General features: G+C 45.1%; 1 protein-coding gene across 2 annotated transcripts in view; it reads left to right on the top strand.

Annotated features, from left to right (window-relative positions):
• STAB1 (stabilin 1) overlaps window positions 1–14,056 on the top strand; it is an 829,863-nt gene that overhangs the window by 737,967 nt on the left and 77,840 nt on the right. For both annotated transcript variants that reach the window (XM_069206091.1, XM_069206090.1), the window contains exons 61-62: window positions 3,364–3,508; window positions 10,004–10,137. In XM_069206091.1, coding sequence (XP_069062192.1) covers window positions 3,364–3,508; window positions 10,004–10,137 — 279 coding nt within the window. The remainder of the gene's footprint in view (window positions 1–3,363; window positions 3,509–10,003; window positions 10,138–14,056) is intronic.

Raw genomic sequence — 14,056 nt, 5'->3', positions numbered from 1 at the left:
TGTCCCCATGCTGTGTTACTGTAAGGACGGGTGTTAGTGTAAGGCTCAGTCCCTGTGCGCACCCCTTCTTGTCCCCATGCTGTGTTACTGTAAGGACGGGTGTTAGTGTAAGGCTCAGTCCCTGTGCACACCCCTTCTTGTCTCCATGCTGTGTTATTGTAAGGATGGGTGTGAGTAGTAGTCTGGGTCCCTGTGCACACCCCTTCTTGTCTCCATTCTGCATTATTGTAAGGACGGGTGTTAGTGTAAGGCTAGGTCCCTGTGCACACCCCTTCTTGTCTCCATGCTGTGTTATTGTAAGGATGGGTGTGAGTGCAAGTCTGGGTCCCTGTGCACACCCCTTCCTGTCTCCATGCTGTGGTATTGTAAGGATGGGTGTGAGTGGAAGTGTGGGTCCCTGTGCACACCCCTTCCTGTCTCCATGCTGTGTTATTGTAAGGATGGGTGTGAGTGCAAGTCTGGGTCCCTGTGCACACCCCTTCCTGTCTCCATGCTGTGTTATTGTAAGGATGGGTGTTAGTACAAGTCTGGGTCCCTGTGCACGCCCCTTCTTGTCTCCATGCTGTGTTATTGTAAGGATGGGTGTGAGCGCAAGTCTGGGTCCCTGTGGACACCTCTTCCTGTCTCCATGCCGTGGTATTGTAAAGATGGGTGTGAGTACAAGTCTGGGTCCCTGTGCACACCCCTTACTGTCTCCATGCTGTGTTATGGTAAGGAGGGGTGTTAGTACAAGTCTGGGTCCCTGCGCGCACCATTTCTTGTCTCCATGCTGTGTTATTGTAAGGATGGGTGTGAGTGCAAGTCTGGGTCCCTATGCACACCCAGTCTTGTTTCCATGCTGTGTTGTTGTAAGGATGTGTGTGAGTACAAGTCTGGGTCCCTGTGCACACCCCTTCCTGTCTCCATGCTGTGTTATTGTAAGGATGGGTGTGAGTACAAGTCTGGGTCCCTGTGCACACCCCTTCCTGTCTCCATGCTGTGTTATTGTAAGGAGGGGTGTGAGTACAAGGCTGGGTTCCTGTGCACACCCCTTCTTGTCTCCATGCTGTGTTATTGTAAGGAGGGGTGTGAGTACAAGTCTGGGTCCCTGTGCACACCCCTTCCTGTCTCCATGCTGTGTTATTGTAAGGAGGGGTGTGAGTACAAGTCTGGGTTCCTGTGCGCACCATTTCTTGTCTCCATGCTGTGTTATTGTAAGGATGGGTGTCAGTACAAGTCTTGGTCCCTGTGCACACCCCTTCTTGTCTCCGTGTTGTGTTATTTGAAGGATGGGTGTTAGTACAAGTCTGGGTCCCTATGCACACCCCTTCTTGTCCACATGCTGTGTTATTGTAAGGATGGGTGTGAGCGCAAGTCTGGGTCCCTGTTGACACCCCTTCTTGTCTCCATGCTGTGTTATTGTAAGGATGGGTGTGAGTGCAATTCTGGGTCCCTGTGCACACCCCTTCTTGTCTCCATGCTGCGTTATTGTAAGGATGTGTGTTGGTAAAAGTCTGGGTCCCTGTGCACACCCCTTCCTGCCTCCATGCTGTGTTATTGTAAGGATGGGTGTTGGTACAAGTCTGGATCACTGTGCACACCCCTTCTTGTCTCCATGAGGTGTTATTGCAGGGATGGGTGTTAGTACAAGTCTGGGTCCCTGTGCACACCCCTTCCTGCCTCCATGCTGTGTTACTGTATGGATGTGTGTGAGTACAAGTCTGGGTCCCTGTGCACACCCCTTCCTGTATCCATGCTTTGTTATTGCAGGGATGGGTGTTAGTACAAGTCTGGGTCCCTGTGCACACCCCTTCCTGTCTCCATGCTTTGTTATTGCAGGGATGGGTGTTAGTACAAGTCTGGGTCCTTGTGCACACCCCTTCCTGCCTCCGTGCTGTGTTACTGTATGGATAGGTGTGAGTACAAGCCGGGGTCCCTGTGCACACCCCTTCCTGCCTCCATGCTGTGTTATTGTAAGGATGGGGGTGAGTACAAGTCTGGGTCCCTGTGCACACCCCTTGTTGTCTCCGTGCTGTGTTACTGTACGGATGTGTGTGAGTACAAGTCTGGGTCCCTGTGCACACCCCTTCTTGTTTCCATGCTGTGGTATTGTAAGGATGGGTGTGAGTGGAAGTGTGGGTCCCTGTGCGCACCCCTTCTTGTCTCCATGCTGTGTTATTGTAAGGATGGGTGTTAGTACAGGTCTTGGTCCCTGTGCACACCCCTTCTTGTCTCCATGCTGTGGTATTGTAAGGATGGGTGTGAGTGGAAGTGTGGGTCCCTGTGCGCACCCCTTCTTGTCTCCATGCTGTGTTATTGTAAGGATGGGTGTGAGTAGAAGTCTGGATCCCTATGCACACCCCTTCTTGTCTCCATTCTGTGTTATTGTAAGGATGGGTGTTGGTAAAAGTCTGGGTCCCTATGCACACCCCTTCCTGTCTCCATGCTGTGTTATTGTAAGGACGGGTGTGAGTACAAGTCTGGGTCCCTGTGCACGCCCCTTCTTGTCTCCATGCTGTGTTATTGTAAGGATGGGTTTTGGTACAAGTCTGGGTCCCTATGCACACCTCTTCTTGTCTCCGTGCTGTGTTATTGGAAGGATGTGTGTGAGTACAAGTCTGGGTCCCTGTGCACACCCCTTCCTGTCTCCATGCTGTGATATTGTAAGGAGGGGTGTTAGTACAAGTCTTGGTCCCTGTGCACACCCCTTCTTGTCTCCATGCTGCGTTATTGTAAGGATGGGTGTTGGTACAAGTCTGGGTCCCTGTGCACACCCCTTCCTGTCTCCATGCTGTGTTATTGTAAGGATGGGTGTGAGTAGAAGTCTGGGTCCCTGCTCGCACCCTTTCTTGTCTCCATGCTGTGATATTGTAAGGAGGGGTGTTAGTAGAAGTCTGGGTCCCCGTGCGCACCCCCTCTTGTCTCCATGCTGTGGTATTGTAATGATAGGTGTGAGTGGAAGTCTGGGTACCTGTGCACACCCCTTCTTGTCTCCATGCTGTGTTATTGTAAGGATGGGTGTGAGTACAAGTCTGGGTCCCTGTGCACACCCCTTTTTGTCTCCATACTGTGTTATTGTAAGGATGGTTGTGAGTACAAGCCGGGGTACCTGTGCACACCCCTTCTTGTCTCCATGCTGTGTTATTGTAAGGAGGGGTGTTAGTGGAAGTCTGGGTCCCTGTGCACACCCCTTCCTGTCTCCATGCTATGGTATTGTTCGGCTGGCTGTTAGTACATGTCAGGGTCCCTGTGCACATCCTTTGTAGACTCCTCCAAACTCAACAGCTTTTGGTACATGGATTCATCCGTAGTGTGTTATGAGAATGCCTCAATATATGTACTATTTAAAGTAAGCGTGTATTAAAGTGAATATTCTCCCTGCAGAACAGTCGGCGGTGCGAGTGCCGAGAAGGCTATGTGGGCACTGGGATCCAGTGTCTGCCGAAAGCCGAGCCGCCTCTGGACCGATGCCTGGAAGCGAATGGAGGCTGCCACGCCGAAGCTGTCTGTGCTGACCTGCACTACCAAGGTGCTCTACTCTCTACTTCTGTGTGACTGGGAGGGTTCTTTAACCTCATGTCCCTCAGTACTCTTGTTTACTTGCAGTTCCACTCCCAAGGGGGTGGCAGTGGGTTGTACAGGGGTAGGGAGGGTGTGCATGGCTTTAGAGGGTGGAATAGAGGTGTTTACGAAAATGTCAGCAAGGTACAAACAGAGGGTGCATAGTAACTTTAGATAGTATATTCAGAGAATGAGCGTTATGAGGAACCGCAGAATCTGAACCCCAGGACATGATCTAGGGGCACTGATCCACAGACCTGAAACGCCAGGCCCACCTGAGCATGATGTAAAGACACTGACAGATCACAGATGTCTCACAGATGAGGATCCATAGACCTAGAACCACAGGTCCACCTCAGCATGATGTAGAGACACTGAGAGATCACAGATCTCTTTCAAAGAAGAGGATCCACAGACCTAGAACCGCAGGACATGATGTAGAGGCACTGAGGGATCGCAGATGTCTCTTAAAGAAGTGGAACCGCAGGCCAGGAACGCCAGGTCCACCTGAGCATGATGTAGAGACACTGACATATCACAGATGTCTCTCAAAGACAAGGATCCATAGACCTAGACCCACAGGTCCTCTTGGGCATGATGTAGAGACACTGAGAAATCACAAATGTCTCTCAAAGAAGAGGATCCGCAGACCTAGATCCCCAAGACAATATGTAGAGGCACTGAGAGATCACAGATGTCTCTCAAAGAAGAGGAACCACAGACCTAGAACCCCAGGACATGATGTAGAGGCACTGAGAGATCACAGATGTCTCTCAAAGAAGAGGATCCGCAGACCTAGAACCCCAGGACATGATGTAGAGACACATACATCACAGATGTCTCTCAAAGAACCACAGACCTAGAATCCCAGGTTCACCTGAGCATGATGTAGAGGCAGCGAGACAGTACAGATGTCTCTCATAGAAGAGGATCCACAGACCTAGAACCAGAGGTCCACCTGAGCATGATGTAGAGGCACGGAGACAGCACAGATGTCTGTCAAAGAACATGAACCGCAGATGTAAAAACCCCAGGTCCACCTGAGCATGATGTAGAGGCACCAAGACCGTACAGATGTCTCTCATAGAAGAGAATCCACAGACCTAGAACCAGAGGTCCACCTGAGCATGATGTAGAGGCACCGAGACAGCACAGATGTCTGTCAGAGAACATGAACCGCAGACGTAAAACCCCAGGTCCACCTGAGCATGATGTAGAGGCACCGAGACAGCACAGATGTCTGTCAAAGAACATGACCCGCAGACGTAAAACCCCAGGTCCACCTGAGCATGATGTAGAGGCACCGAGACAGTACAGATGTCTCTCATAGAAGAGGATCCACAGACCTAGAACAAGAGGTCCACCTGAGCATGATGTAGAGGCACTGAGACAGCACAGATGTCTCTCTAAGAAGAGGAAGCACAGACCTAGAACCCCAGGACATGATGTAGAGGCACCGAGACAGCACAGATGTCCTTCAAAGAAGAGTATCCGCAGACCTAGAACCCCAGGACATGATCTATAGACATTGAGAGATCAAAGATGTCTCTCAAAGAAGAGGATCCGTAGACCTAGAACCCCAGAGACACCTGAGCACGACGTAAAGACACTGAGAGATCACAAGATGTCTCTCAAAGAAGAGGAACCACAGATCTAGAATCCCAGGTTCACCTGAGCATGATGTAGAGGCACCGAAACAGCACAGATGTCTCTCAAAGAAGAGGATCCACAGACCTAGAACCCCACGACATGATGTAGAGACACATAGATCACAGATGTCTCTCAAAGAAGAGGATCCGCAGACCTAGAATCCCAGGTTCACCTGAGCATGATGTAGAGACACTGAGAGATCACAGATGTCTCTCAAAGAAGAGGAACTACAGACCTAGAATCCCAGGTTCACCTGAGCATGATGTAGAGGCACCAAGACAGCACAGATGTCTCTCAAAGAAGAGGATCCGCAGACCTAGAACCCCAGGACATGATGTAGAGAAACATAGATCACAGATGTCTCTCAAAGAAGAGGATCCGCAGACCTAGAATCCCAGGACATGATCTAGAGACATTGAGAGACCACAGATGTCTCTCAAAGAAGAGGATGTGCAGACCTAGAATCCCAGGGCATGATCTAGAGACATTGAGAGACCACAGATGTCTCTCAAAGAAGAGGATGTGCAGACCTAGAATCCCAGGGCATAATCTAGAGACATTGAGAGACCACAGATGTCTTTCAAAGAAGAGGATCCGCAGACCTGAAACACCAGGTCCACCTGAGTATGATGTAGAGACACTGACAGAGCACAGATGTCTCTCAAAGAAGTGGATCCGCAGACCTAGAATCCCAGGACATGATCTAGAGCATTGAGAGACCACAGATGTCTCTCAAAGAAGAGGATCCGCAGACCTAGAACCCCAGGACATGATCTAGAGACATCCAGAGACCACAGATGTCTTTCAAAGAAGAGGATCCGCAGACCTGAAACGCCAGGTCCACCTGAGCATGATGTAGAGACACTGACAGATCACAGATGTCTCTCAAAGAAGAGGATCCGCAGACCTAGAACCCCAGGGACACCTGAGCATGATGTAGAGACACTGAGAGATCACAGATGTCTCTCAAAGAAGAGGAACCACAGACCTAGAATCCCATGTTCACCTGAGCATGATGTAGAGGCACCGAGACAGCACAGATGTCTCTCAAAGAAGAGGATCCGCGGACCTAGAACCCCTGGACATGATGTAGAGGCAATGAGAGATCACAGATCTCTCAAAGAAGAGGATCCGCAGACCTAGAACCCCAGGACATGATGTAGAGGCACTGAGAGATCACAGATGTCTCTCAAAGACAAGGATCCGCAGACCTAGAACCACAGGTCTACCTGAGCGTGATGTAGAGGCACCAAGAAAGCACAGATGTCTCTCAAAGAAGAGGATCCGCAGACCTAGAACCCCAGGACATGATCTAGAGCATTGAGAGACCACAGATGTCTCTCAAAGAAGAGGATCCGCAGACCTAGAACCCCAGGACATGATCTAGAGCATTGAGAGACCACAGATGTCTCTCAAAGAAGAGGATCCGCAGACCTAGAACCCCAGGACATGATCTAGAGACATCCAGAGACCACAGATGTCTTTCAAAGAAGAGGATCCGCAGACCTGAAACGTCAGGTCCACCTGAGCATGATGTAGAGACACTGACAGATCACAGATGTCTCTCAAAGAAGAGGATCCGCAGACCTAGAACCCCAGGGACACCTGAGCATGATGTAGAGACACTGAGAGATCACAGATGTCTCTCAAAGAAGAGGAACCACAGACCTAGAATCCCATGTTCACCTGAGCATGATGTAGAGGCACCGAGACAGCACAGATGTCTCTCAAAGAAGAGGATCCGCGGACCTAGAACCCCAGGACATGATGTAGAGGCAATGAGAGATCACAGATCTCTCAAAGAAGAGGATCCGCAGACCTAGAACCCCAGGACATGATGTAGAGGCACTGAGAGATCACAGATGTCTCTCAAAGACGAGGATCCGCAGACCTAGAACCACAGGTCTACCTGAGCGTGATGTAGAGGCACCAAGAAAGCACAGATGTCTCTCAAAGAAGAAGTGTTGTAGATCTTTGTTGAATGCTTGCAGGCTGCTTTGCAAACAGTTAGCTGGAGCCCTGGGAGTAAGAGTTCATGTTTTTGGGGTTCAGTCTGAGACTGACTGTGACAGGAGCAGAAATCTCAGTCCCAGGCTCACCATATTAGCAGGTGATGGATACCACCCAGTTACATGGCTGGGCTGTTGTTTAAAGTGTCTGCATTGGGATAACTCACTCGCTCTCAGACCTGGTTTCCACAGGTGAAACGGTTTTTATTTTGTTAATAGCTTTGGTGCTGCTTGACGAATCCCATTGAAATTTTCCAAACTGGCTTGCCACTGACTTCAACTGCTGTCTTGAAAGGTTTGGGTTGATTGCTGAAGCAGGGGCCGAGAAAAAAGGGGAGGGGGGTCCCAAACACTTTTTACCCATGCATTTTCGATGGGGATTTTTAGACACGACTACAGCCGGAACCACTGGACAGAATTACACCGAATTTGCCAGAAAGCTAGATCTTCGCCCACAAAGAGTGCTTTTTGTTATTTGGTTTAAATCCATTCAGTAGTGTTTGAAATATTAAAGGAAAAAGAATCGGGCCGCCTGGGATCGTGACCTGGAAGGGCAGCTAGGGGAAGTGGACTGGGCACATATTAATTCCTTTACCCACGCGGTCTCCTGCAATGTCCGGATCAAGTTAATCCACTATAATTTCCTGCACCGGTCTTACCTCACGCCCAGAAACTTCCATAGGATGTCCGCCTCCCATTCTTCTGGGTGGGGATGGTGACGCGGAATTCTTGCACTTAGCGTGGGAATGCCGGGAGGCGTATAAGTACTCGAACTTGTGGTAATGGACTTGAAAAGGACTGCGAGCATTCCACTAGCCTTGCGCCATCACGCTGCCTGCTGGGGAACGTTTGGTGCCCGAGAGGTCAAAAGATGGTGTTCAAATTTCTGCAATTGGTGCTAGTGGTTGTGAGGTGCCGGGTCGCCATCTCCTGGATGGGGACAAGAGCACCAGATATACAATGTTGACACAGTGACATTAAGGAATGTGCCCTAGTGGAAAGAACTTCATATCAAATTGAGTAGATGGGATGACAAAGTGGGCGGGGACCTGGTGGTTAGGAGGGAACTATGTGACACTCTTTCAGCACATCCGACTGATTAAGACGATATGTCGGACAATAGGGAGGATGGAATTACGGGGGGATAGTTACCTCATAGACCGGCCCAAACTTAAGGTTTCCAAAATGTGGGGGGAGCCGAACCCTGGTGGGAGAACGACGAATCACATTATTGATACAGGCCTCTTGATATTCTTCCACTGTCTTTGACTGAAAAAGTATGTTTTTGATCATCTGTACTCTGCTGTATGTTTGTCTATGCAAAAAAATGGAAAATAATGGTTTAAAAAAAATAAAGGTAAAATAAATGTGTATATCTGAATGGAACCTAAGCACAGATTTCATGGTGAGATCTGATTGGCTGTCAGCACTTCAACCAGGAAGTGCTGGCAGCCATCTTGGGACCAATTTATATGATAGCACCCCATTGAAATGCATTGTAGTGAATGCAGGTTTTGAGGATCACAAAAAAGAGAACGCTTAAAAAAGGATGATAACAAAGTTTAGTAACAATATACACTGCAATCTTCTACTTTTTGTTCTCTAGCCCCAGGTAGATAGACCCAGGGGGGAACTGCAGCAAACCACTGACTCAGTCATGGACAGGTCAGTACAACTGGTGCGTGATACCTTGAGGTAATACACACTGGAGCCAAAGTTGTCTCAAGGTGTGAAATACTCCACTGTAAGAATTGGCTCTGTGGTTTCTGTGAAGGGGGACACTCCGTACCAGTAGGTCCACAAAATTATCTGTTAAGGAGGTCTATTCTTTTGTCAAGGGTGCCACAAGTTGCCTCTTAACCTCCTCAAACATGTTTATGAACGCAGCGCTGTCCTTGACGAAGAAAAGTCCTGTAGAGAAGGCCCAATGTCCCAAAGGGGAAACGCATGCTACTCCAAGTACTCCCTGGTTCCCAGGAAGCGTGATAGGCTGCAGCCTATTTTACATCTTTGGTTTCCCAAAAAGCAGAAACATAAAATGGTCAATGAGGCGCAGAGTCCACAATCCCTTTGATTCTTGACTTGAGGTTGATTTGAATATCAATATCTGTTCTCAGATGCAACTGAAGGTCCTCAGATTCAGAAGGGAGGTGGTCTCCTTCCGTGTTCAGTCCTCCAATTCATCCTCACATTGGTGATGGAGGGGAGGGCCTGCGCTCATCCACAGACTCTCCATGTGTTCCCATACCTAGACGAATGGCTGATAAAACTACAACTGAAAACAAACCATCCTAAGAAGCCTCACCCTCTCCTCCGGTCAGGGGCTTCAGGTTTCAGTGTTATTGTTCCTGATTAGTTAATGGTTTGGGTTGTGCTTTTTTCTGTCCTCTGTGATGTGCTGGGGGAGTAGAAATCAAATAGAAGTGACAGTGGTGCCGGTATGGAGCCGGGAGGTCATTTCCGGCAGCAATACTTTAGAAATGATGTCACAGGTGGTGCAACCTACAAGTGGGATGGTGAATTATTGGTAATAATTCTAGGTCCAGGATTCACTTTCGATCTCGAGGGGCTTCCAGATGAGGAATGTGCAGCAAGAAGAAATATCGATGAAGAATGACATTGGCCAAAGCAATTGACTTTTGGCATTTTTAAAATTATTATTGGATTTTAGTAGCCTTCGATGATATGTTGGCATCTCCAGTGAAATTAAATAGATGATGTATTCTACTTGGCGTTTGTATCTACTTGTGGTCAATCTGGATAACTCCTCTGACCAGATTCTATGTCTTGAAATTCTTTTCCAGAAAAGACAGCAGGGGTTTTCCATCTGCAGTCCAGACAGGGGAAGTACAGCTTGACGTATGAGGAGGCGGAAGAAGGCTGTGCGGCGGAGGGCGCCACCCTGGCGACTTTTCAGCAGCTGTCTGCAGCACAGCAGGTACAGTCAAGGAGCAGTCCTCATCACTTGCATGAGGCAGCATTGATAAAGCCAGTAGGTCTGGCTAGTGATTGTGTTTTGGTAGTAACTGCTAATGTATTGAACATAAAGTGAAGGCTGAATGTATTTGTGCTTTTTCTCCTTGTATCTTTATTGTGTAAGCAGTATGCAAGAAATGTATAAACTGCTTCCCCATTAGGTGATGCATTTTAAAAGATTAGAATTACAGCTATGCCTTCACATCCGTAATCATGTACTTCATATCAATACAAAGACAGTCTACAGTGATCTACATTTTTTGCAGACCTTCCCTTGACTTATTTTGCCTAATATCTCATCAGCACAGAGAGCATTAATCAAAACATTCCATCCAACATGCTTTCCATTATGAATAAAGCAAACAGAGTAACGGATACACTTGCTGAAATAACAAACACACTGCTTCAGAGTAACAAATACACTGCTTCAAAGTAAGAAATACAGAGCTATAAAGTAAGAAATACACTGCTTCAAAGTAACAAACACACAGCTTCAAATTAAGAAATACACTGCTTCAGAGTAACAAATACACTGCTCAAGAGAAACAAATACAGAGCTTCAAAGTAACAAATACACTGCTTCAAAGTAAGAAATACAGAGCTTCAAAGTAAGAAATACACTGCTTCAGAGTAACAAACACACTGCTTAAAAGTAACAAATACACTGCTTAAAATTAACAAATACACTACTTCAAAGTAACAAATACACTGCTTCAGAGTAACAAATACACTGCTTAAAATTAACAAATACACTACTTCAAAGTAACAAATACACTGCTTCGGAATAACAAATGCACTGCTTCGGAGTAACAGATACAGAACTTCAAAGTAACAAATACACTGTTTCAGAGTAACAAATACACTGCTTCAGAGTAACAAATACACTAATTCAAAGTAACAAATACACTGTTTCCGAGTAACAAATACACTGCTTCAAAATAACAAACACACTGCTTCAGAGTAACAAATACTGTGCTTCAGAGTAACAAATACATTCCTTTAGAGAAACGAATACACTGCTTCAGAGTAACAAATACACTGCTTCAAAGTAACACATACACTGCTTCAGAGTAACAAATACAGAACTTCAAAGTAACAAATACACTGTTTCCGAGTAACAAATACACTGCTTCAAAATAACAAACACACTGCTTCAGAGTAACAAATACTGCGCTTCAGAGTAACAAATACACTCCTTTAGAGAAACGAATACACTGCTTCAGAGTAACAAATACAGAACTTCAAATTAACAAATACAATCCTTTAGAGTGACAAATACACTGCTTCAGAGTAACAAATGCACTAATTCAAAGTAACAAATACACTGTTTCCGAGTAACAAACACACTGCTTCAAAATAACAAACACACTGCTTCAGAGTAACAAATACCCTGCTTCAGAGTAACAAATACCCTGCTTCAGAGTAACAAATACACTGCTTCAGAGTAACAAATACGCTAATTCAAAGTAACAAATACACTGCTCCAAAGTAACAAATACACTGCTTCAAAGTAACAAATACACTGCTTCAGAGTAACAAATACACTCCTTTAGAGTAACAAATACACTGCTTCAGAGTAACAAATACACTGCTTAAGAGTAACAAATACAGAACTTCAAAGTAACATATACACTGTTTCAAAGTAACAAATACACTGTTTCCGAGTAACAAATACACTGCTTCAAAGTAACAAACACACTGCTTCAGAGTAACAAATACACATATTTAAAGTAAGAATTACACTGCTTCAGAGTAACAAATACAGAGCTTCAAAGTAACAAATACACTGCTTCAGAGTAACAAATACACTGCTTCAGAGTAACAAATACACTGCTTCAGAGTAACAAATACACTGCTTCAAAGTAATAAAAACACTGCTTCAAAGTAACAAATACACATATTTAAAGTAAGAATTACACTGCTTCAGAGTAACAAATACAGAGCTTCAAAGTAACAAATACACTGCTGCAAAGTAACAAATACACTGCTTCAGAGTAACAAATACACTGCTTCAAAGTAATAAAAACACTGCTTCAAAGTAACAAATACACTGCTTCAGAGTAACAAATACACTGCTTCAGAGTAACAAATACACATATTTAAAGTAAGAATTACACTGCTTCAGAGTAACAAATACACTGCTTCAAAGTAACAAATGCACTGCTTCAAAATAACAAATACACTGCGTCAAAGTAAGAAATACAGAGGTTCAAAGTAACAAATACACTGCTTCAAAGTAACAAATACACTGCTTCAAAATAACAAATACACTGGTTCAGAGTAATAAGCACAGCGCATCAAAGTAACAAATACACTTCTTCAAAGTAAGAAACTCACTGCTTTAAAGTAAGAAACTCACTGCTTCAAAGTAAAAAATACACTGCTTCAGAGTAACAAATACACTTGTTCAAAGTAAGAAATACACAGATTCAAAGTAACAAAGATTTAAAGTACAAATTACACAACTCCGAAGTAACAAATACATAGCTTTAAAGTAATAAATACACTGCTATGGGGTAACAAATACACAGATTGAAAGTAACAAATGCACTGCTTCCAAGTAACAAATACACTGCTTCCAAGTAACAAATACACTGCTTCCAAGTAACAAATACACTACTACCAAGTAACAAATGCACTGCTTCTGAGTAACAAATACACAGCTTCAAAGTAACAAATACACAATTTCAGAGTAACACATACACTGCTTCAAAGTAACAAATGCACTGCTTCAGAGTAACAAACACACTGCTTCAAAGTAACAAATACACTGCTTCCAAGTAAGAAATAGACAGCTTCAAAATAACAAATAAACTGTCTCAGAGTAACAAATAAACTACTTGAAAGAAAGACACAAATTCCCTGTAGAGCAGAGGTCTTCAAACTGGGGGGAGGGCCCTCTTAGGTGGGCCTCAAGTGATCACAGGGGGGAAAAAGGCTCTGGCCAAAAGAAGGATCATACAGATAACAGGGCTTAGTTTTAAGCAGAAGCATGTTATTGCATTTAAAAAAAAGGTAACAGTACTTAACAGCAATGTTTAAATAGGTCTGAACACATTTAAACATTGCCATCTTTATAAAATAATTGTGAAAAAGTCTTGAGGGGGGCCCAATGATTCTTATTTTTCAGCTGTTGGGGGAGGGGGCGGCATTAAAATGTTTGGAGACCACTGCTGTAGAGTATCATTGACATCACGTAAACCAGATACAGAATTGAAGTGAAATTTTGTCTTTTTTTAACTCTTTATTTTATGAAAACCTTCCCAGGCCTTGCTCCCAGTTTGTCCGGGTGCTAAAGTATAATATTAAAAACAGTTTCTTAATTTGAAACTGCGATCCCAAACCTGGAACGAAGAGTTCTACATAAAAAACTATTAAATAAACATTGCCTATTCAATTAATAAACGGCAAAAGTACTGTATTCATTTATCAGAGACATAATTTATTTTAAAGGTATACATGTACCTCAAACCAAAATCCCAAGAAGTCTTATTTTCTGATTCAACACCAGTTCAGTTGTTTCGCAGTTTTAGCGGATGCGAACTTTCCTTCTATGCTTGAAGCCCAGCTTCACTAGCGTTTCCTAGATTCTAAAAGGTGGGAATTGCAACTAATTAAAACCTTTATTTTAAGTGTTTGTGAAGTACACCAGGGGCCGTATCACGCAAAGTGCCCTAGAGGAGCAATGGATGTTTGCGCCTGCCTTACGTGCCCCAAGAGCACTTTGTTATTAAAGAAGAGGCCTCAGACGCTTGTGCGCCCAATTCTGTAATAATGATACTGCTCGTGGATGTGTAGCACCAGTGCTGTCATGAGAGGGTGATTCCTCATTTGAATGGGGGTGTGGCACCATGCAAATGGTGGGATCTCTTTGCCTCTGC

This window comes from Pleurodeles waltl, chromosome 9 (genome assembly GCF_031143425.1).
Source record: "Pleurodeles waltl isolate 20211129_DDA chromosome 9, aPleWal1.hap1.20221129, whole genome shotgun sequence".
Lineage (NCBI taxonomy): Eukaryota > Metazoa > Chordata > Amphibia > Caudata > Salamandridae > Pleurodeles > Pleurodeles waltl.
This window is presented reverse-complemented; position numbering and strand designations above follow the sequence as displayed.